This window comes from Branchiostoma floridae, chromosome 4 (genome assembly GCF_000003815.2).
Source record: "Branchiostoma floridae strain S238N-H82 chromosome 4, Bfl_VNyyK, whole genome shotgun sequence".
Taxonomy (NCBI): Eukaryota; Metazoa; Chordata; class Leptocardii; order Amphioxiformes; family Branchiostomatidae; genus Branchiostoma; species Branchiostoma floridae.
In genome coordinates, this window is record NC_049982.1 from 15,270,221 (window position 1) to 15,291,598 (window position 21,378).

The window sequence follows — 21,378 nt, forward strand, 5'->3', positions numbered from 1 at the left end:
GGTAGTGCAGGACTCCACATATGTGACACCGTTGGATACACAGGACACGTGAATGCGGGACTACGTCATGCAGGAATACGTCATGCATATTGAAAATTCATCTAGAAACTATAACAAAGGTCAAGGTCCAGAATAAGGCTAGTCTGATATGACTTCAAGTTTTTGTACTTTTCTTGATCAAGTTCTCTGACACATAAATTTGCTCATGTCATCTTTATAGAAACGTGAGTCTTGATGACTTTTGTACAGAGAACCCTCTTAAAAAAATCGATTAATTGCACGAAAAAACTAAGCTAAGGACGGAGGGTTGGGGTCGGCCAAATTGGGTCATTCTTTGTATGTGTGATAGCCTTATACTATAGGTATGTCAACCCTCCTTCAACTTAAAAAGTCACGTGCAGGCCAGGCAGACGGTGAGTAACTGTCTACCTACTTTTGTCTTCCGAGGCAGATGGACGCTAACACACACAAGAATTATAGGTATGTAGAACTATGAATAGCCCTATTAAAATCCTCGAGGTTTTATTTCGTTATTGAGGTCTAGGTTCCCCAAAGAGGCCCTCGGAAATCAAACAATTAATGGCCGAAATTTACTGACGCTCATAACGTAACGTTACTATTCTGATGAAAATACGAACATAAGTTTTCTGCATGTATTTCCACATAGGAAATGGGTTCCTACTTTTACAGACCAAAAGGTGAGAATGAAGCATTGAATTTAGGAGGATGTACTAGGGAGTTACTTGAACTACTAAAAGCAGGTTTTTAATCTCTTGACATTTTGGTAATTTCTAAGGCGCATTACCTCCCATGCTCCCTCTGCACATTGGAGGTAATACACCTGGTGGGTGGTGTTAATGTTGCTGGAGAGAGGAATATTAATCGTTGTCTCATTGGGCCACACATAACGCGAACCGTATCAGAGTTCTTAATGTTTTGGGGAGGGGGCATGACCACAATAAATCACCATTTAGCTTCATTGAATTTCATTTTGTTTGTTTTGGGTCATGTGGCATTGAAATTGTCACGAGTCAGGAAGAGAAAACACATTGTCATCTCCTGAATCTTACAGGTTTATGTGAAATCTGTAGGACCTTGCTGCATGTACATTGTATCTTCTTCAATAATCAAAAGAGGCAAAAAGACAAGTTGCCCGATCAGGGCTGTAACTTTAGCAGCACTGAGTTGTATTGTATTGTATTGTAGGAGATGAATCGTAAATGGTTCCTTACAAATCTGAAACGCATAAGACTAAAGCTGCTTATAGGAAAAGCAATGTAATCATACACATTTATCATATGTGTGAACTACGTGGGGAATGAAAATGAAAGCATATCTGATCTATGCTGCACTTTCGGAATGACATTAAAACAGTAACTTCTTCAGTTGTGCTTTGCTGTAACAGTAAACTCCAGGTGCATTCCCAACTGTACATTTTCATTTAGTTTAGATTTGGACACTCTGAGAAAGAGTGGCATAAAAATGAGATGTTACGTTAAATATGTAAAGTAAGCTGCTATAAAAGTATGATTGTTTAGCTGTGCTGGTGAATGTCTACACCACACTGTTCCTGTTCCTCATAACAGATTATTAATGGAAGATAAAGTCAGTCGAGCTAACAACAGATGGTTGCTGGTCACTTGCACTGGGCCTGACACCAGATTGTTGGTCATCTTCATTCGAGCCGCCAGATTGTTTGTCACTTTCACTGTCAGAATGTTGGAAGAATAACTCCATCTTCGAGATCTCCGAAGAGACGCTCTTCTTAGGCTCGGCTAAAGAAGTAATCAAAAAGAAAGAAAAAAAATTAGTGAACTGTGCCAAGGGAAAGAAAGGTTTTGTTAGTAGAGTTTAGAGTTTTGTTAGTACACATAACTAAACGGAAAGGTTTTGTTAGTACACATAACTAAACTTTCGTCCAACACAAAGGTATACACGGATCAAATTTTCAACCACCGCTGCCACAGCGGTGGTTGAAAATTCGATCCGTGTATACAATAGCTGCCGCCTTCTTCAGGATCAGTACTGTTAGTCAATCAGTACTGATCCTGAAGAAGGCGACAGACAGCAGTGGTTGAAAATTTGATCCGTATATACCTATTGTACCATGATTACTACCAACACAGATGGGCTTCCATGAAAATTTGAGAAAAGGTTTTATTAGGTACAGACACACGAATTTAAATGCATTAACAGTATTTTGAAGCTGCTTTGTACGATTTCCAGTATGGTTGAAAGTTTAGTTTTTTTTTCATTTTTTATAGAAACAGTCGAAAATTTATGTGCGCACGGATGTCATCCATGTAATCAAATCAACATGGCCTTATATCATTTAGAATGGCAAAGATACATGTACGACAATCAACTTCTTACATCTTTAATATGTCTTTGTATTTTTTCTTTATGACACTATCAGACAGCTATTTCTGTAAGGAATTTGCAAAAGATAAAAAAGAATGTTGATCTCCAGGTTGAACCATTTACATGACTTTACAATACAATCCTGTGACCAACATGATGATGAGTATACAACATGGAGAGATATTCATGATAACACCTGTCAGTGTGCTGAGACTTCAAGGTACCTTGTATAAGATGTCAATACTTACGCTCATGATGGACCAGGAAGACGTCTTTGAAAAAGCCATGGTGACTCTGTTGTGCCAGCAGTTCCTCATGAATTCGCACGGCTTCCGCGTGCTCAAACTTCTCCTGGGTGGACCGCAGCAGTTTAACCTTGTCAAGGACTGGATAGGGTCATGCAAAGGGTTTCAAGTATTAGGCCAGTCAAAAACTTGGAATGTGGCAGTCAGGGATATTTTTATTGGGTACGTGCTCTGTCCATATGCCTGATTTTCCCAAAGGACACTCTTAATATTATAGTCCATTTCAAACATGCCCAGCAGCCATACATAACCAATAATGGTGAATGGAGCAGGTGGCTATTTGACACACCCTATGTTCCTGCTCACTGGTCTCCTGACATTGATCCCTTGTCCTGACACCCTCATGTTAGGGTAGGGTACTTTCAATGACACACTCATCAGTCAGTCTGGGTCTTTCAGTAAAAGGAGAGGAATGAGCCCGTAATGTCCCCCAAGACTTTGGTCAAGTACACCAAATCACTTCTACCTTATATTTTTGTGCCTAGGGTTCTACAACATTAAGAGGTTTGATGCCTTTGGATTGGATTGGGCTAATGCCATTAAATACATGCATTGAACTGAATGAAGCCTGTAATGTCCCATCTGAAGGACAACATGATCACTAAATTCTAGTTTCCCTGGGAATTTAGACATGTGACCTATGGGTTTTCAAATAACAGTCAAAAACAGTGTTTAGTTTGAGGACAAAAGGTTTAAATAACAGTGGAATAGGAAGCTGATGGCACTGTTCTGTTTTGCATTATTTCACTTAGATCAGAGTAGAGAAAGGCAGTATTTCAAAAAAGAAGAATGACACTTACTCTTGAAGATGCAGAAAGTGATCAATGCAGTATATGCAATGATAGCAACAAGTCCAGCAATATTGACTCCCAGTTGATGCCAGGCAGCAGACTGTCCATCATAGCCGCAGTAGAAGATACCCTTCTCCTTGTCCATAAAAGGACAAAGGATTACACCCCACACTCCAGGTGCCAGGTGCACTGTGGGAAGGTACAAAGTAAAAGAGAGTTCACAGCCACTGTCACTTCTCCAGCCATGGATGACAAAAGGTTTCCTCTATCAGCCTGCTTCACGCTTGCTGCTCATCAGGACAGCCAACTTATGGCCACCAACCATCCTAACATTTGTTGTCGTTTGTATCTTTAAAACTACCAATAAATACCAAATATTGGATTCTATCCGACCGTCAACAGTTATATGGCAACATTACAACCATATGATAGGGTTGAATGCCAGTTCAACTAATAGATGTAAGCCATCATAGAAGGATTCCAATTACCCTGGAATATACATAATATACAAGGCATGATTTCTGTCAATGAATCAATGTGCAAATTGCTGAGACCTACGGTAGTATAATGAAAGGGCCTCGATCCCATGGCCCAATAAACAGCATCTGTGCAATTGTCTAACCTGCAGTGGCATCAACAGGGTCCTCAATTGGAGTAAACTTGTGCAGGCTAATGGACCACAAACAGTGAATAATGGCGCCTGAAGATCCGATGATTAGAGCACCATAGTTAGTCACAACGTTAGCAGAAGCACAGACTGCCACCTAGACAAAACACAAGTCATTTTGGTCAACAACAGGCAAGGCTTGTCATCCCAAATCGTCAGGATGGAAAGAGACTATATTCAAGTCAGAGCGTAAGTCTAACCTGTGGAAAAGCAACATGTGCATTTACAACTGTATATCCAGTCGGAATTCGAATACAAAATGAGCTTACAGTGCCTCCCAGGCATCCATTCACCACTATGCACAGCACATAGTAGTCATTGATCTTCTTGTGAACCAGCCGCTCAAACAGAATGGTGGCTAAACCACCGGATGCACAGGCCAGTCCTGTGTTCATAACCGCACGGGCTACGGCACCAGAGTCTCCAACTGATGACATTGCACCCTGAGAACTGCCGTTGAAGGCGAAGAAGCCGACCATCAGGATAAAGAAACCTGTACAAAACCAAGTACATCACAGATAAACAAACAAAACAATGGAAACTTTGTTTTTATGATTTCTAATGCTTTATCTGACAGCTAATACAATCATGTATATGGTAATTGTCCATGCATTTGGAATATTTGGTTGCCAAATTACTCCTTAGCCTTCATAAGTACACATGCATTACAGAGTCAGTAATCATGACTGAGTCTATCTTTCAACATGAAAGATGCAGAATGTGTCATTTATATTTCTTACCCAAGGTGACCAGAGCTGGAGCAGACTCAGAGATGGCATGATCTTCAACATCCTTAGCCAACTTTCTGCGACCCAATACCATGGCCCCCATTAGGGCAGCTGTCCCTCCGCAGGCATGTACAACACCGCTTCCAGCAAAGTCCTGAGTATTTCATGAAGAGCACAATACATAATGTTAGTGTATGCTGGAGAAAAAATTTAATGGACTTTTTTGTCATTTCAAGAAAGAAAAAACAATTTTGAAATGTTAGCATGTCAATGTTAGGCAGAAAAATATGATTTCATATTTTGTTAAAAAAACAAGCATGCACACGAGCACTGATGTGTTCACCCCCAAAAAAAGCTGAACCAGTTTTCTTTTACTCTCCATCGGAGACACATTTTTGCAAAGCTTTTAATCCTTTATTTACACCTTGCGCTACTTACCTGGAAAGCAAGACCATACAAATCAGAGTTGAGCCATCCGTTGCCACTCCATGTCCAATGAACAACAGTTGGGTACACAAAGCCGGTGATGACGAAAGAGTAGATCAGGTACCCATGGTACGAGGTGCGACCAACCATGGCCCCAGACACGATAGCCGTGGCAGTGGCAGCAAATGAGTACTGGAAGAATACCCAGGTCAGTGCATCATCGCTCTCAAGATCGGTTAGGGCGAAGTGTGCTGTCCCCATGTATCCGCCGGTTGTTGGGCCAAACGCCACAGCATATCCAAAGAAGAAATAGCCTGCAGTTCCAACACCTACGGATACAAGGCAACAACCCTCTTGGTGCTGTACAATGTTACACAGTATGATGAACATCGATATCAATATCAATACAGTATGATACTGCTGAAAAGCCATATACTTGCATTGGCAAAGGTGAAATACTAGTACTGCTCGCAGTCTATTTAACACAAATGCCCAATGTGGTCTAGACGCGTGGTTTGAATTGGTTTGAAGTTTAAAGTTCTGTCCTGCATCGATGCCAAATCTGAATAAAAGACACAATGCATTGCATGTAAATAAGAAGCATCACTACCCAACAGGAGCTTATAAGGCAAATTCAAGGTTCGATTGGATATTAAATCCGGTGATCATCTTTCTCTGCAAGAACACGTTTTGCCAGTTCCACAGAAGCAAAGCATCCTTTTTTCCTCCATAACCGACAGCTTCTTTCCTAGAACTACATCGTTATGGAACGGGTTTTGACCAGTACAACCATGTAGATAGTTCTTGCATCGCAAAATAGCAAAAACACTTAAACTGCTAAAAAAAATGGAATTTTGAATCATCACCTGCCCAAAACTGATTTCTCCGTGCAAGAATGGACTTTTCGAATGGACATTTCTTATCTGGAGCAGCCAAAAATACATCTGTTTGAAATAGGACTTTGACATAATCACCAAAGTCCAAAAATGAATTTTTAAAAAATTCTCTACTCTGTGCAATAGTGGCCTCTTCCAGCACATCCCATTTAAAATTGCAAAATAGACCAGTCCAAAAATACCCCCTCCACTCCCACTGACAGACTTTGACATAATCACGAAAGTCCAGAAATGAATTTTGGAAAAAATACATTTTGAAGTGGCTCATAGCAAAAATTATACATGGGTCATTTGAATAGAAATATCCAGTGCACCCCTTTTCCAAAATTTAGGTCATTTGGTTGTAAAACCATGGTACAAGAACCATTTGGGGTATTGGCCCACTCTACCCTTGTGCCAAATTTCAGGTGAGTTGGTCCATGACGACGGAGATGAATCGCTTTGTAGATTGGACGAGAGAAAGAAAGAACTAGAAAGGCCTGGGTATTTGCTTATGAGCAATTTTCAATCCACCCTCCTCCTTATGCAAAAATGGACTGTTCCAAATTTGAATTTTAAAAAAACAGCTATGCGAGAAAAGACACTTCATATAATGTACATTTAAGGTCTATAAATCGCCCCAAATCCCTGTCCTTTGAACTCAATCCGTGTCAAGGAAAGAAGACTAAATTTTTCGTCAAGCAGAGAAATGATGATTTTGCGTGCCTTATCAGCTACAGGAAGACCGAGGTTCTGAACTTCTTATCAACGTTCAACCGCTAAAATTTTATCATCTGAAAAAATTCATCGCTCTTTCTCCCTCTTGCCCCGAAACTACGGTACGTTTATACTAGTACTGTACTGTAATCACATGTTTATTTCGTGATTACAACACACACACACAATTACGCCAGTGATTCACACATTAACAAAGAAGGCACTGTTGTTCTTCGAAAAATAACACATTTATTTCACAAACGGAAATTCTGTCAATAACAGTTAGTTTTTTAGAGATGCAGCAAGTTATGCGAACCCAGACTTAAATGGTATTAGGTACATACAGCAGACAACAACGCTGGTGACGATTTGAAGTTTTCCTGTTTATTTACACAAGAAAAAGAAATAGTCCTGTAGAATTGTCAAAACTGGTCGACGGTGAGCTATCAGAAGACTGAGTATCGTGCCGGAAGAGAATTTATGAGACTCAATCGGCGTAATCCAAATGTGCAACGGAATTTCTTGTACATTCTACGGTCAAGTGTTTCTGGCGTAAATTGTACAGAAACGTAAGGAGAGAGTTGAAATTCAAGGAGATACTGTAAATGCAGAAATGTTCACAGCGGTTTTATGTTCTCGGTTGTCGTGGTGGCCACTTCCACCGCGAACATTTTTCCATTAAAACCATCGTGAACACTCTATGTTTCCGTTAAAAAAAAGGTGATGATCCGTCAACATGTTCATGTTTACTCATTAATGTAAATGAGCGTCATTTGCATAATTAATATGTACTGGACATTTCTCTTTCTCAGCTACATATGTGACAAATTTGATAGTCCTATCATGGAATTCGGTGTATTTATGAACTTTCCTCATTGATTATGCAAATTGAATGATGATTTTCATAATTAGTATAACATTATGTAAGTCATCACTAAGGTTGTGTGTGGCCCAGGGCTAATGAAACAGAGATGGGCACCGCCCTATGTGCCATCTTGGCGCGGGAAGGGTTTAACTTTAACTTGATAATATCAACTAAAAAACGGAGTGGGAGAGGTCGGAGGTCAAGCAAAATCATAGTAAATCAAATACAAATTGTACTGAAGTAATGAAACAAAATAGTATTTGATAGCATATAAATCAAATAGCAAAAAAATGATAACAATCATAATCATTTGATACCTGGGAAATTAATTGCACATCTTGAATAATGATTAAAAAAAACATGATTGGAACCAAGAGATGAGTTTCATTTTTACCACCATGAAGTGAGTGGCTGGTTTTTGTCTTACTGTGTCTTTACCCACTCTCTTAACTTTGTCTTCAAGACTTCTTGGTTTGTTGTTGTAATACTTGTAGGGAGTGTGTAATAGGCTTTTATACATCTATTTTGAAATGTTCTGGTCGATGCATTTGTACGGGGTTTAGGTTGTACGTAGCCTCCCCTTTGTGATAGCCTTATGTTATGGTGATGTGCGGTGTTTATATTTCTTGAGTTGTCATACATACATTTTTGGTTCTTAAGTCGTCACTATCTTATGGAAGGCACAGATTGTTGTTGTAAACATCCTTTCCTTCACTGACGGCCAACATAGTCTGTCAAGCATGTATCACTTCTGAGCTTGTTGTTTGGGATGCATTTGCGGCTAACCTTGCAGCTCTGTTTTGGATCATTTGTAGTCTGTCTAGCTGTGTTTGTGTTGTTGAGAAGAGAATCCCGGAACAGTAGTCAAGATGCGTTAGTACAAGTGATTACCTGCATGTATGCAGGTATGGTTTTCACGGGCGTGGGAACTTTTGGAAGCTGGGGATTTAGGGCGCTGTATCTCGAGAACGGATGGTGCGAGCACAACGATTTTTGGTACGTGGGTTGGGGGTGGTGGCTTGACACTCAGGTGTGATTTTGGGCCTCCTGGCACTTGAACTTGACATTGCAGGTGGCATTTTTTGGGCACTTTTGGCGCTGTGTGTCCGGAACGATACGCGGGATTGCAACGATTTTTGGTGCATGGGTGGGGGGTTGTTGCCTGTTGCCTAGGATTGACTTTGGGCCTTGTCGCGTTTGAACTTGACGCGGCAGGTCGAATTTTGTGTCCGGGAGGGGGTTTTCCGGAGTTATATCTTCTGAACGGTTGGTGCGGGCGCGATGATATTTGGCACATGTGTCGGCGGTGGCTGAATAATTCTCTATTTTGATTTTGGCGCCCTTGGTGCTTGAACTTGACATTCCAGGTTACCTTTTGTGCGGGCACGAGGCGTGCGCTGTATCTCCGGAACGCAAGGTGCCATTGTGTTGCCATTTGGTACATGAATTGTTGGTGGTGTCCTGGTGGTCAGGTTTGATTTTGGGCCTCCTAGTGCTTGAACTTGATACTGTATAGGTTGATCCTGTTTTCGTGTGGTTGGGGCATCCCCCTAATATCTACTTGGTTGTGAAAACAGGTGACGGTCATCTGGTTAGCAGGGGCCTACATGTAGGTCACCTTCAATGTATTGGGTTACTTTGTATCCCCTGTTTGTGCCAGATGCTGCTGCTGCCAGATGATGCTTCAGCTCCTGCCGGATAATATATCGGTGTTGTATTGGTTACCTTTGCCAAAATGGCTAAGGTTATGTTTTGGACTTGTGGGTCTGTGTGTCTGTGTGTTAACAGCATAACTCGAGAAGCCTTGGATGGATCCCGATGATATTTGGTAGGTGGGTAGGGGTCGGGAAATTGAAGGTCAAGTTCGATAATGGGTCCCCTAGCGGCTTGCTAAGGTACTGCAGCAGAACCTCAATCTTTTATATTATATATATATTATATATAAGACATGCTTTGGTTGTGATTTTTTAGTGGTAGATAGCCATTGGGGCAGAGAGTAAGTGCTGTAAGTTTGGACCCCCTAGCGGCTTCTTTAGAACTGCAGTCGCCGATTTCCTTTCAAACTTTGGACGAGAATAACTCGAGAATGTGTTGATGAATCGTCATGATTTTTGGTATGTAGATAGCCCAAGTAACAATATACATAATGAAATACTAATTATGCAAATCAGCAGCTAATTTGCATAATTAATGAGGAAAGTTTATAAATCCATTTCATGTCATGATAGGACTTTCAAACTTGTCACATATATACAGGAGAAAGAGAGAAATATCAAGGCAAACTAATTATGCACATGACGGCTTCATTTGCATAATTAATGAGAAAATATAAACGTGTTGACGGGTCGTCATGATTTTTGGTATGTAGATAGCCAAAGGGAAGACTTACATGATGGAATTCTAATTATGCAAATCGACAGCTAATTTGCATAATTAATGAGGAAAGTTTGTACATTTGCATAATCTATGCCTAGTTATGTACAATTATCCAGACAAACAGACAAACAAACACATAGAGGCCGAAATCGTCGGAGGAGCGACAGAGGGCTACCAGCCTTCAAGCTCCTGACTGCAGAAACAGGCCACGGAGTCTCTGCAGTTCAGGTACATTCAGGTAAATTCAAGTAAATTCAGACACAGACACAATCAACACCATACCCACCCACCTTAACAACAGACCTGATAGCACACAACGTATCAGCATAATCCAAAACAATACATGCAGGCCTGAGGTCTAGGAACTCTTGTTGGATTACTGTTTTTAGTGTGTCTCCAGGAAAGTAATCTTTATACTTTCTGATTGTTGCTGTGGCACCTGTCATCTTTCTCTTGATTTTATTTGCATGCAAATTCCAAGGTAGATGTAGATGTTGATCTACTTTGTATCCCAGGAGTTCAGCTTGGCTAACTTGCGTTATTTTCTTTCCCCCTACAGTGAGATCCAGTGTTGGTTCATGCTTAAGTTTATGGTGACTGCCCAGGAGTATGGACTTTGTCTTTCCGGCATTAAGAATAAGCTTATTTATATGTATCCATTCCCAGATACGCGTGAGATCTGACTGTAAGATACGTCCTACTGCTCTAGCACTGGGTGCGGAAGTAAAGGGAGTAGTGTCATCGGCATACATGACTAGTTCGGCTTTTTTTTTATGGTGGCCAGGTCGTTAGTATAGAGACAAAACAACAACGGACCCAGGCAGCTCCCTTGTGGAACTCCGGACTTGGTCTCCTTATAAGTTAAAAAGGCTCCGTTAATGTAGACGGCCTGACTCCTGTTTGTTACCTAACATCCATTTTCATCCATTCTACAGCGGAATCTGCAAATCCATAGCTTTTTAACTTGGCCAACAATATTTCATGGTTAACTGTGTCGAATGCAGCGCTGAAATCAAGCAAGACTGCACCGACCAGGTTTCCTTTGTCCACTTCTCCTAGCCGGTGATCAGTCATTTGTGCTAAAGCGCTGGCTGTCGAGTGGTGCTGCTTGTATGCATGTTGGTTGAGATTATGCTAGAGATGAGATACCTTTGAATTTGTTTTTGGCATACTTTTTCCATAACTTTAGTTGCAACTCCCAGGTTCACGTGTTTGGCAGCAAAGGTCTGTCAGATTTCTGAAACAACAACCTTCTCAAGGCGGCCGATGGCAAGCAAACAGATGGTGTATAGCGGATTCATTGTGGGCAAGCTCAGGTGTTGACATCTGTCAAACTTTCGATCAGCCCCCTAAATACCGAAAACAACCGAAAATAACTTTCACTTATCATAAGTCTGAATGAAGGAATTTTTCTAGTAGATGGGATTTAGCCTGTGGAAACATCTTTCCATCACACGCTGTTTTGTGGTGTAAAGGAGGATTCTTATTTTGATTAGTTAGCCTAATCAAGAATATGCGTCTGTGGTAACACATGTGGTAACCGACTTGTTGCGGCAGCTGTCATCCTATTTTACCAAGAAATAGACCTTTTTGGTTGCTAGAAAAAAAGTAAACGAAAGCAAAGTAGAAATAAGTTGAGAACATTTCTCATGGGCCACGTCTTTGTGCTATTATTTTGTTACGGTCGCTGTTGGTTATTTTGTTTCGGTAGTGTTCTATTGCTATAGGTTGTTTGCACCATTGCTCTTAGTTGATTGCTTCGAGTTGTTTTCAGTAGTTGTCGAGTTGTTTTCGGTAGTTTTCAAGTTGTTTTCGGTAGTTAGTGAAAGCGCTACCCCTGTATTTAGTCTGACCTCTACCTAAACCTCATTTACATTTGTACCCCCATATGTCCAAAAATGGGAAGCTGTATTTGATTGTAAGCCTAACTAGCAGAACATATGGCGTAACCAAACGAACTATCGATCCTATCGATAAGCAATTAGCGCATTTAAGCTATAAGCTATGACATTGTATTCTACCGTGTGGCATATCATGTATACGAGGAAAATATGACATAACTTGTGTGTTTTGGGCGACGCCTCAGGGGCTAGCCTTATAGTATAGTTTGCGACAAGAATTCCCAAAATCTCTCAGGCAAGTCATGACAAATCTTTTACTACATGCATGTGTAGTTGCATCATTCCTTTATAGGGGAATAACTCAGGAATGGGTTGAAGGATCTTCATGATATTTGGGATGTAGATAGATTCAGAGATGTTTTACATGATTAAATGCTAATCATAGAAATCAGTGGCTAATTTGCTTAATTAAGAACTTCAGAGGTGCCTTCCATAAATAAGGTCTATTAATGCAAACCAGGGGATAATTTGCATAGTCAATGAGCACAGTTTATTAAGCCACAGTATTTCACTACTACTAGGGCACTTAAACATGACATATGTAACTAGAAAAGAGAGAAATATCGATAGACATCAATTATGCAAATCGTTACCTAATTTACATAATTAATTAGAAATTGTTAGTATAGTGTTAAATGACAAAAATTCCAATCTTGCGACATTTGGTAGCAACATGTACGTTAAGTTGAACATGCGGACGTAAGTCATGCAAATTGGGGTCTCATTTACATAATTTGTAAAATTAGGTTAGACTGTACTGCTGTAGTTGGCCCTGGCTTTTATGGGTCAACAACCCAAAGACTTCGACGTGCTACTTACAAACGTCCATGACGTTGTTGAGCAGGATGGCGTAGACGTTGGCGACCTTGACCGAACCAACTTCCAACAGGGCGAAGCCTGCCTGCATGGTCATAATGAGGCAGCCACACAGGATTTCCAGCAGTGTGTCCAAGCTCACGGCGTATACGTCTAGCTTGCCGTAGATATCCGCGATCGCGGCCTCTGTGGCGTTCATCCGCCCGTCAAGAGTTTCCAGTGTCGCCATGATGGAAAATAGCTCTCCGAAAACCTTTTACATAAGTTGGCTGTTTGGGGACAATGAACCGTTACAACTCAAAAAGCACAAATGTGACCAGTATCTATCGAATGGGTTCTTATTTACAACTTGTTGCCATGGGAATGGGGGATCTATGATTGGTTGTGACGAATCTTTTATGACCGGACAATGCCATATTTGGAAGGAGCTGAGATGTCCTTAGTTGACCCTGACGTTCGATCGTCAGCGACTGCTCAACAATCGAATCGTATGTTCGGTAAGGGCCTTCGAATTCCGAGGTCTGTGACATACAGTCCATAGATTTTACAGTCGAACCGCAGATTTCCTGTTGGTTGGTTTGAAGTCTAAAACAGGTTAAAAACAAGAGGTGAAATCACGCAAACACACGGAAGCGTATCTTCGCGGATCAATCAAAGCACAACAAGGCTGGACCCGGCCAGGCTAAGAACGGAAAACTATCTCTCGCGAAAGTAAAATAAAACTGCCTCGAACTCTCGAGAAAATAAACACTATTCTGCACTTTCTTCAAGCGTGATGTCATTTGGAGAAGAATTACATGTGTACCGCGTTATTCTAGGCAAATTTGCAGAAACACAATGCAATTGAGAATCTCCTCTTGCCCTGGACTATTGAGATTGTTAACCTGTCACGCGCCATGTAGAGAAAACACAAAACATATCCTGAATCTTACAGGTTTATGTAAGAACTATAGGACCTTGTTGCATGTGCATTGTAACTTCTTCAATAATCAAAATAGGCAAAAAGACAAGTTGCCCGATCAGGGCTGTAACTTTAGCAGCACTGATTTGTATTCTATGGTAGGAGATGAATTATGAATGGTTCCTTACAAATCTGCAACACATTAGACTAAAGCTGCATATGAGAAAACAATGTCATCATACACATTTATCATATGTGTGAACTATGGAGGGGAATGAAAAATGAAAGTATTATCTGATCTATGCTGCACTTTCGGAATGACAACTGTGTTTCCAACTGTACGTTTTCATTTAGTTTAGAGCTGGACATGTTCAGCAAAAGGCCTAGTCTGAGAAAGAGCAGCATGAAAATGAGATGCTTAGTTAAACATGGCAAGTAAGCTGCTATGATTGTTAAGCTGTGCTGGCGAATGCGTACACCACACTGTCACTGTCTCTGATTACAGATTATTAGGGGGCATGAAAGATAAAGTCAGTCGAGCCAACAGATGGCTGCTGGTCACTTGCACTGGCCCTGACACCAGATTGTTGCTGGCCATCTTCAGTCGAGCCAACAGAATTTTCACTGTCAGAATGTTGGAAGAATAAATCCAACTTCGAGATCTCAGAAGTGACACTCTTCTTAGGCTCAGGCTGCTCAGCTAAAGAAGGAATAAAAAAGAATGAAAAAAAGTTAGTGAACAGTGACAACAGAAAAAAAAGATTTTGTTAGTACACTAGTAAACTTTCTTCCAACACAAAGACAAACACGTATCAAATTTTCAACGATCGCATTTCGCCTTCTTCAGGATCAATACTGTTGATCAGCCAGTATTGATCCTGAAAAAGGCGGCAGCGGTCGTTGAAAATTTTAATCCGCGTATACCTTTGTGTTGAAAGAAAGTTTAGCATTGTACCATGATTGCTACCAACACAGATGAGCTTCCATGATAATTTGAGGAAATGTTTTATTAGATACAGGTATAAAGATGTGTTATTCATTATTGCTTGAAACTTTCAAAAGTTACTAAATTACAGTTCCCATCAGCTTATGCAGTATATATATCCTGTACTGACAGATGGTGACAAAAGTACAGATCTTAATTTTACGGTGGTGGGTTTTATGCATTGTCCTTTTAGAGGGAGGGAAGTGTTTGATATTTTGGGTTTCAAGCAATTTACCATCATTATGAGATAGATTTTGTGATTGGCCTTGTAATTTTGTCCTCTCCTGTGTAATAGGGATTACATTTTTTTAGAAAGGCAAAGATAGGACAAGTAACTTTTTACATCTTATACACGTCTGGACTGCAAATTCTGTAAGGAATTTGCAAAAGATAGAGAAGAATGTTGATCTCCAACCATTTACATGTACTTTGGAAAACAATCATGTGACCTATATGATGACGAGTACACAACATGGTGAGAAAATCCATAATAACACCAATGTGCTGAGAATTCAAGGTCATTATCATCATATCTTGTATGTTGGTATAGGTTGGTATTGTATAGAATGTAAGTACTTACCCTCATGATGGTGGTGATGGAAAGCATCATGGAAAAAGCCATGGTGAGTCTGTAGTTTCAGCTCCTCCTCGTGAATTCGCACGGCTTCCGCGTGCTCAAGCTTCTCCTGGTGGGACCTCAACAGTTTAGCCTTGTCAAGGACTAGAAAGGGACATGCAGATTCAAGAATTAGGTCACCCCCATGTCAAAAACTTGGAAGAGTGCATTGAGGAATATTTCTAGGTACTTGTATGTGCTCGATCTGTCCATATGCCCGATTTTCCCAAAGGACACTCCTAATATAGTCCATTTCAAACATGCCCAGCAGCCATGCATAACCAATGATGGTGACTGTAGCAGGTGGCTATTTACTTTCAATGACTCACTCATCAGTCAGTCTGGGTCTGTCAGTAAAAGGAGAGGAATGAGCATATAATGTTCCCCAGCAATTTGGTCAAGCACACCAAATCACCTCTACCTTATCTTATTGATAAGTGCCTGGAGTTCTACAACATCTGGAGGTTTCATTAATGGATTGGACTGATGCATTGAACTGGAGACTTAATGTCTCATCTGGAGGATAATCTGATAACAAACTCCAGTCTCCCTAATACCTGTTAGGAATTTAGACATATGACCTACATTTCAAATAGCCATCAAGACTATGTTTAGTTCGAGGACAAAGGTTAAAATATTAGGGGAATGGGAAGCTTATGACACTGTTCTGTTTTGCATTATTTCAATCAGCCCACAGTAGGGAAAGCCTGGATTTCAAAGAAAAGGAAACATGAAGGATACTTACTGGTAAAGATGCAGAAAGTGATCAATGCAGTATATGCAATGATAGCAACAAGTCCAGCAATATTGACTCCCAGTTGATGCCAGGCAGCGGACTGTCCATCATAGCCGCAGTAGAAAATACCCTTCTCCTTGTCCATAAAAGGACAAAGGATTACACCCCACACTCCAGGTGCCAGGTGCACTGTGGGAAGGTACAAAGTAAAAGACTGTTCACAGCCACTGTCACTTCTCCAGCCATGGATGACAAAAGGTTTCCTGTATCAGCCTGCTTCATGGCTGCTCATCAGGACAGCCAACTTATGGGCACCGTCCTGAATATTTGTTGTTGTTTGTATCTTTAAAACTACCAATAAATGCCCAGTATTAGATTATATCACTGTGAAAACTTGCACGAAACATGAGTGTGTATAGCAACACGACAATCATTTGATAGGGTTGAACACCAATTCAACTAATAGATGTAAGCCATCATAGAAGGATTCAAATTACCCTGGCACATACATAATATATTAAGTATGCTTTCTGTCAATGAATCAATAATAGCTTTTTGCTGAGACCTAATGTAGTAATATATGTTCAATTTGTTTTCTATATGTATATGTTTTCGGTCCGTGACGATATCAGCCTGCTGCCAAGTGTCCACAATGATGTATTGTTCTTGTCGCAACCTGAATAAAGTAAAAGTTAATGTAGTAATTATGAAAGGGACTTGATTCATAAACAGTGCAATTGTCTAACCTGCAGTTGCATCGACAGGATCCTCAATTGAAGTAAACTTGTGCAGGCTAATGGACCACAGACAGTGAATAAGGGCGCCTGAAGTTCCGATGATTAGAGCACCATAGGTAGTCACAACGTTAGCAGAAGCACAGACTGCCACCTAGACAAAACACAGTCATATTGGTCAACAGGCAAGGCATCCCAAATCTTCTGAATGGAAAAAGACTATATTCAAGTCAGAGCATAAGTCTACCCTGTTCATAAGCAACATGTGCATTTACTATTGTATAGCCAATCGGAATTTGAGCTTACGGTGCCTCCCAGGCATCCATTCACCACGATGCACAGCACATAGTAGTCATTGATCTTCTTGTGAACCAGCCGCTCAAACAGAATGGTGGCTAAACCACCAGATGCACAGGCCAGTCCTGTGTTCATAACCGCACGGGCTACGGCACCAGAGTCTCCAGCTGATGACATTGCACCCTGAGAACTGCCGTTGAAGGCGAAGAAGCCGACCATCAGGATAAAGAAACCTGTACAAAACCAAGTACATCACAAACAAGTGTATCATACTATGTGACGTATTTATGGTCTCCGACGCATTAGTCGCAATGATATATATTGCGCCGATGATATGGACAGTCCCAGACAGACATATAACGACGAACAGGAAAGCAAACTAAGCCCTTATACAATGTATTACTGATAGCTTACAAGGACAAAGTATTCCTCGTTTATTTTAACTCTGGCACTGACCAATGACTTGTGATCTATTTAGGGATTCCTTCATCGCGACAGCTGTTCTCACATAACCCCATTTCTATATCACGCAACATCTGCTTGGCAATATCCAATTACCGCAGTGCCTAACACGCAGAAAAAAAACGAAGAGCTGGACCAATATACCAAAAGACGTAGGGGTGATATCTGGAATCATTACATCGATTGTACAGCAGCTACCGCGAAAAAAAACGTGCATTATCGCGCAACTGAGTCCAGACGACGTGCCAAACTACATGAGAATGCGGCAAACATAGACTAAGAGGTACAGATGCGAACACTCATCACATCCACCGATCACAAGACTCTGCCGTCGGAGGTTACCCTCCGATCACAGAGTAATAAACAAACAAAACAATTGAAACTTTGTTCTTATAATCTATAAAGCTTTATCTGACAGCTGATACAATCATGTACATAGTACATAGTAAAATGCATTTGGAATATTTGGTTGCCAAATGCCTCCGAAGCCTTCATAAGTATTACATATTACAGGATCAGTAACTACGACTGAGGCTACATGCATCTATTTACATGATAGATGCAGGATGGGTGATTTAGACTTCTTACCCAAGGTGACCAGAGCTGGAGAAGACTCAGAGATGGCATGCTCTTCAACATCCTTGGCCAACTTTCTGCGGCCCAATACGATGGCCCCCATTAGGGCAGCTGTCCCTCCGCAGGCATGTACAACACCGCTTCCAGCAAAATCCTGAGTATCTCATGAAGAGCACAATACATAATGTTAGTGTATGCTGGAGAAAAAATTTGATGGATTGTTTTGTCATTTTGAGGAGAAACAATTTTGAAATGTGTACCATGTCAATGTTAGGCAGCAAAACTATGATATCATATTTCATTCGAGCATCTACTCAAACACGAGCACTGGACAGTTCAGCTATAAAACTTGAACTTTCACTCTCCATCGGAGACAAATTTTGGCAGAGATTTTAGTCCTCCGCGTGCGTTACTTACCTGGTATGCAAGACCATACAAATCAGAGTTGAGCCAGCCATAGCCACTCCATGTCCAATGAACAACAGTTGGGTACACAAAGCCGGTGATGACGAAAGAGTAGATCAGGTACCCATGGTACGAGGCGCGTCCAACCATGGCCCCAGATACGATAGCCGTGGCAGTGGCGGCAAATGAGTACTGGAAGAATACCCAGGTCAGTGCATCATCGCTCTCAAGATCGGTTAGGGCGAAGTGTAGCGTTCCCATGTATCCGCCAGTTGTTGGGCCAAACGCCACAGCATATCCAAAGAAGAAGTAGCCTGCAGTTCCAACACCTACGGATACAAGCATGCAAACCCACTTGATGCTGTAAAATGTTATGCAGTATGATGGACATCAATACAGCATGATACTGCTCATAAGCCATTCTTGCATTGGTAAAGATAAAATACTGCTCGCACCATAGAACACAAATGTCATGATGGCGAAAGAGTAGAGCAGATCTGCCCATAGTATGAGGTATTGCCAACCTTATTCAGATAGCATACCCCCAATGATAGAAAGAAGGGACACTCGTGTTACTTAGTCGTACCACAGAGCTCTATGCGCATCCGTTCTGCACATGAGGTTCGTGTGAAATTCTGTCAATGCGTAGCCGTACGCCCAACAATTGGATTTTTGTGGGCAAAGTAGGGGCAAATTAGGGGCATGCGTCTTCGTATTTTAGTTTCAGTTTTTCCCATTACAACCCGACCATGTACATGTAAATTATATACTTCGTGAATTTCAAAGTGGCAGCTACCGCTGTAGTTTTCGAAACATTGGCGATTTTTTGTCAGTTTTCGTGTGCTTATCGTTTTTACAGTTCACCTAGATCCAAAAAGCTACATCCACAGCGTAATGGTCTATTTCTTCATCTTTCATTTGATGCCAAAGTTCCCTGAATAATTTCACAAGGAACGGTTTTGCGGCAATACCCACTTAACGGTAGTGAAAATTCTGCCTAGTAAAAGCTACCGATGCGCGCCCTCCTGTGCTGTGGATACATTTGATACATTTCGTGTGGTAACGTTATAACAAAACTCATTTCTTGGTTTTAAAATCTGTATGAACGCAGCTGCCACATGCAATATAATAACTGACATGATAACAATCCAGTACAGACAGACAGAATTTTCAGTGCGAGATCCCGACCTTTCCAAAATCGTCAGATTCGAACTCATGAGTTCAGGCGAGGTCCTGCGGGGGTCAGGTAAGGTCAGGCGTAATGTTGCAACTTTCAGTCGATGTTTGGAAAAGCTGACAAAACTAAAGGCTCAGGTTTTGCCGTCTCAAATGGATTTATAAAACTCTTCTAAATAAGACTGATATCACATGCATGAAAGCTTAACAAAGTAAGGTTCATATACAAGTTGACAAATGCCATAAAGTAAAGTTTAAGTTCTGCGAAGCAGAGCGGAAGGTCATTGAGTCCGACTTGTCCACCAGAAAAAGACACCCTAGAATTCGACCTGTTCTGATATAATTCCGGGGAAAACCCGTTTCCTGACAAATTAACCAGAGGACTTTGGTATCACTTTAAAGGCGAGAAAATAGGCTATTACACTATGCAATTATCTAATTAGATCTAGGTGAACTGTAAAAGATATAATCACACACCAACTGCCCAAAAAGCGGTTATGTTTCAAAAGTTATAACGTTCGCTGTTAATTTGGAATACACGAACTACTAGTATCTACATGCTTTAACGGGCAAAACCTGTAGATATGAAGAAGTATAGATAATAGATATGTAGGTCCGAGGTCATTTTGCTGCACAGCATGCAATGGGGTCAAATCCGTTCATGGTAAAAGCCGCATCTAAGAGAATAACGTGTTGTAGTTTGACCTGCGGTTTGATCATGACTGTGCTGCTGTACGTAGTTGACCCTGACTTTTCGCTGTCAACAACCTAACGCTATGGCAAAGACATGCTACTTACAAACGTCCATGACGTTGTTGAGCAGGATGGCGTGGACGTTGGCGACCTTGACCGAACCGACTTCCAACAGGGCGAAGCCTGCCTGCATGGTCATAATGAGGCAGCCACACAGGATGAGCAGCAGTGTGTCCAAGCTCACGGCGAATACGTCTAGCTTGCCGTTGATATCCGCGATCGCGGCCTCTGTGGCGTTCATCCGCCCGTCAAGAGTTTCCAGTGTCGCCATGATTGAAAACAGCTCTCCGAAAACCTTTTACATGGTCTTACATGAGTTGGTTGTTTAGGGAGAATGAACCGTTACAACTCAAAGAGCACAAATGTGACCAGAATCTATCGAATGGGCTCTTATTTACAACGACTGACTAAATAGCTGCCTATGGCACCTCTGATTGGTTGGTGTTTCTTAGATTGTGACGAGTCTATACCATGTTTGGAAGAAACTGAGTTGTCCTCAGTTGACACTGACTTTAGATCATCAATCGACCAGGAACAAATCCATATTGGAAGAAGTTGAGTTGTCCTCAGTTGACACTGACTTTTGATCGGGAACAAAACCACATTTGGAAGAAGATGAGTTGTCCTCAGTTGACACTGCTTTTCGATCATCAATCGACCGGGAACAAAACAAAAACATTTAGAAGAAGTTGTCTATTGACCCTGACTTTCGATCATCAACCACTGCTCAGCCTATTCATCATTGTATGTGTCCCTGGCCTTTCGAGGACGACGACCTTTGCTGGACGCGGACGATCATCCCCTGACAGCCCCCAGTTGCACCATGCAAATCTAAGTGTAGTGGACATTTTGGGGGAATGTTGGCCTCTAAAATGAGCCAATTTACACCTGTTTCTTGACCGCAAATTC

The 21,378-nt window shown here is 41.2% G+C and overlaps 2 protein-coding genes across 2 annotated transcripts; both read right to left on the reverse strand.

The window, feature by feature from the left end:
- Window positions 1-1,164: 1,164 nt before the first annotated feature.
- On the reverse strand, window positions 1,165-13,196 carry LOC118412811 (putative ammonium transporter sll1017). Its single transcript, XM_035815850.1, has 8 exons — window positions 12,832-13,196; window positions 5,291-5,607; window positions 4,865-5,006; window positions 4,394-4,617; window positions 4,080-4,221; window positions 3,467-3,646; window positions 2,610-2,747; window positions 1,165-1,775 (listed from the first exon to the last, which is right to left on the reverse strand). Exons 1-8 carry the CDS (start codon window positions 13,055-13,057, stop codon window positions 1,591-1,593), a joined length of 1,554 nt encoding a protein of 517 aa, XP_035671743.1. The 5' UTR covers window positions 13,058-13,196; the 3' UTR covers window positions 1,165-1,590.
- Window positions 13,197-14,097: 901 nt separating this feature from the next.
- Window positions 14,098-20,880, reverse strand: LOC118412810 (putative ammonium transporter sll1017). The gene is made up of 8 exons (XM_035815849.1): window positions 20,515-20,880; window positions 18,553-18,869; window positions 18,148-18,289; window positions 17,107-17,330; window positions 16,813-16,954; window positions 16,076-16,255; window positions 15,295-15,435; window positions 14,098-14,429 (listed from the first exon to the last, which is right to left on the reverse strand). The coding sequence occupies exons 1-8, from the start codon at window positions 20,738-20,740 to the stop codon at window positions 14,239-14,241; spliced, it is 1,563 nt and encodes a 520-aa protein (XP_035671742.1). The 5' UTR covers window positions 20,741-20,880; the 3' UTR covers window positions 14,098-14,238.
- Window positions 20,881-21,378: the final 498 nt, after the last annotated feature.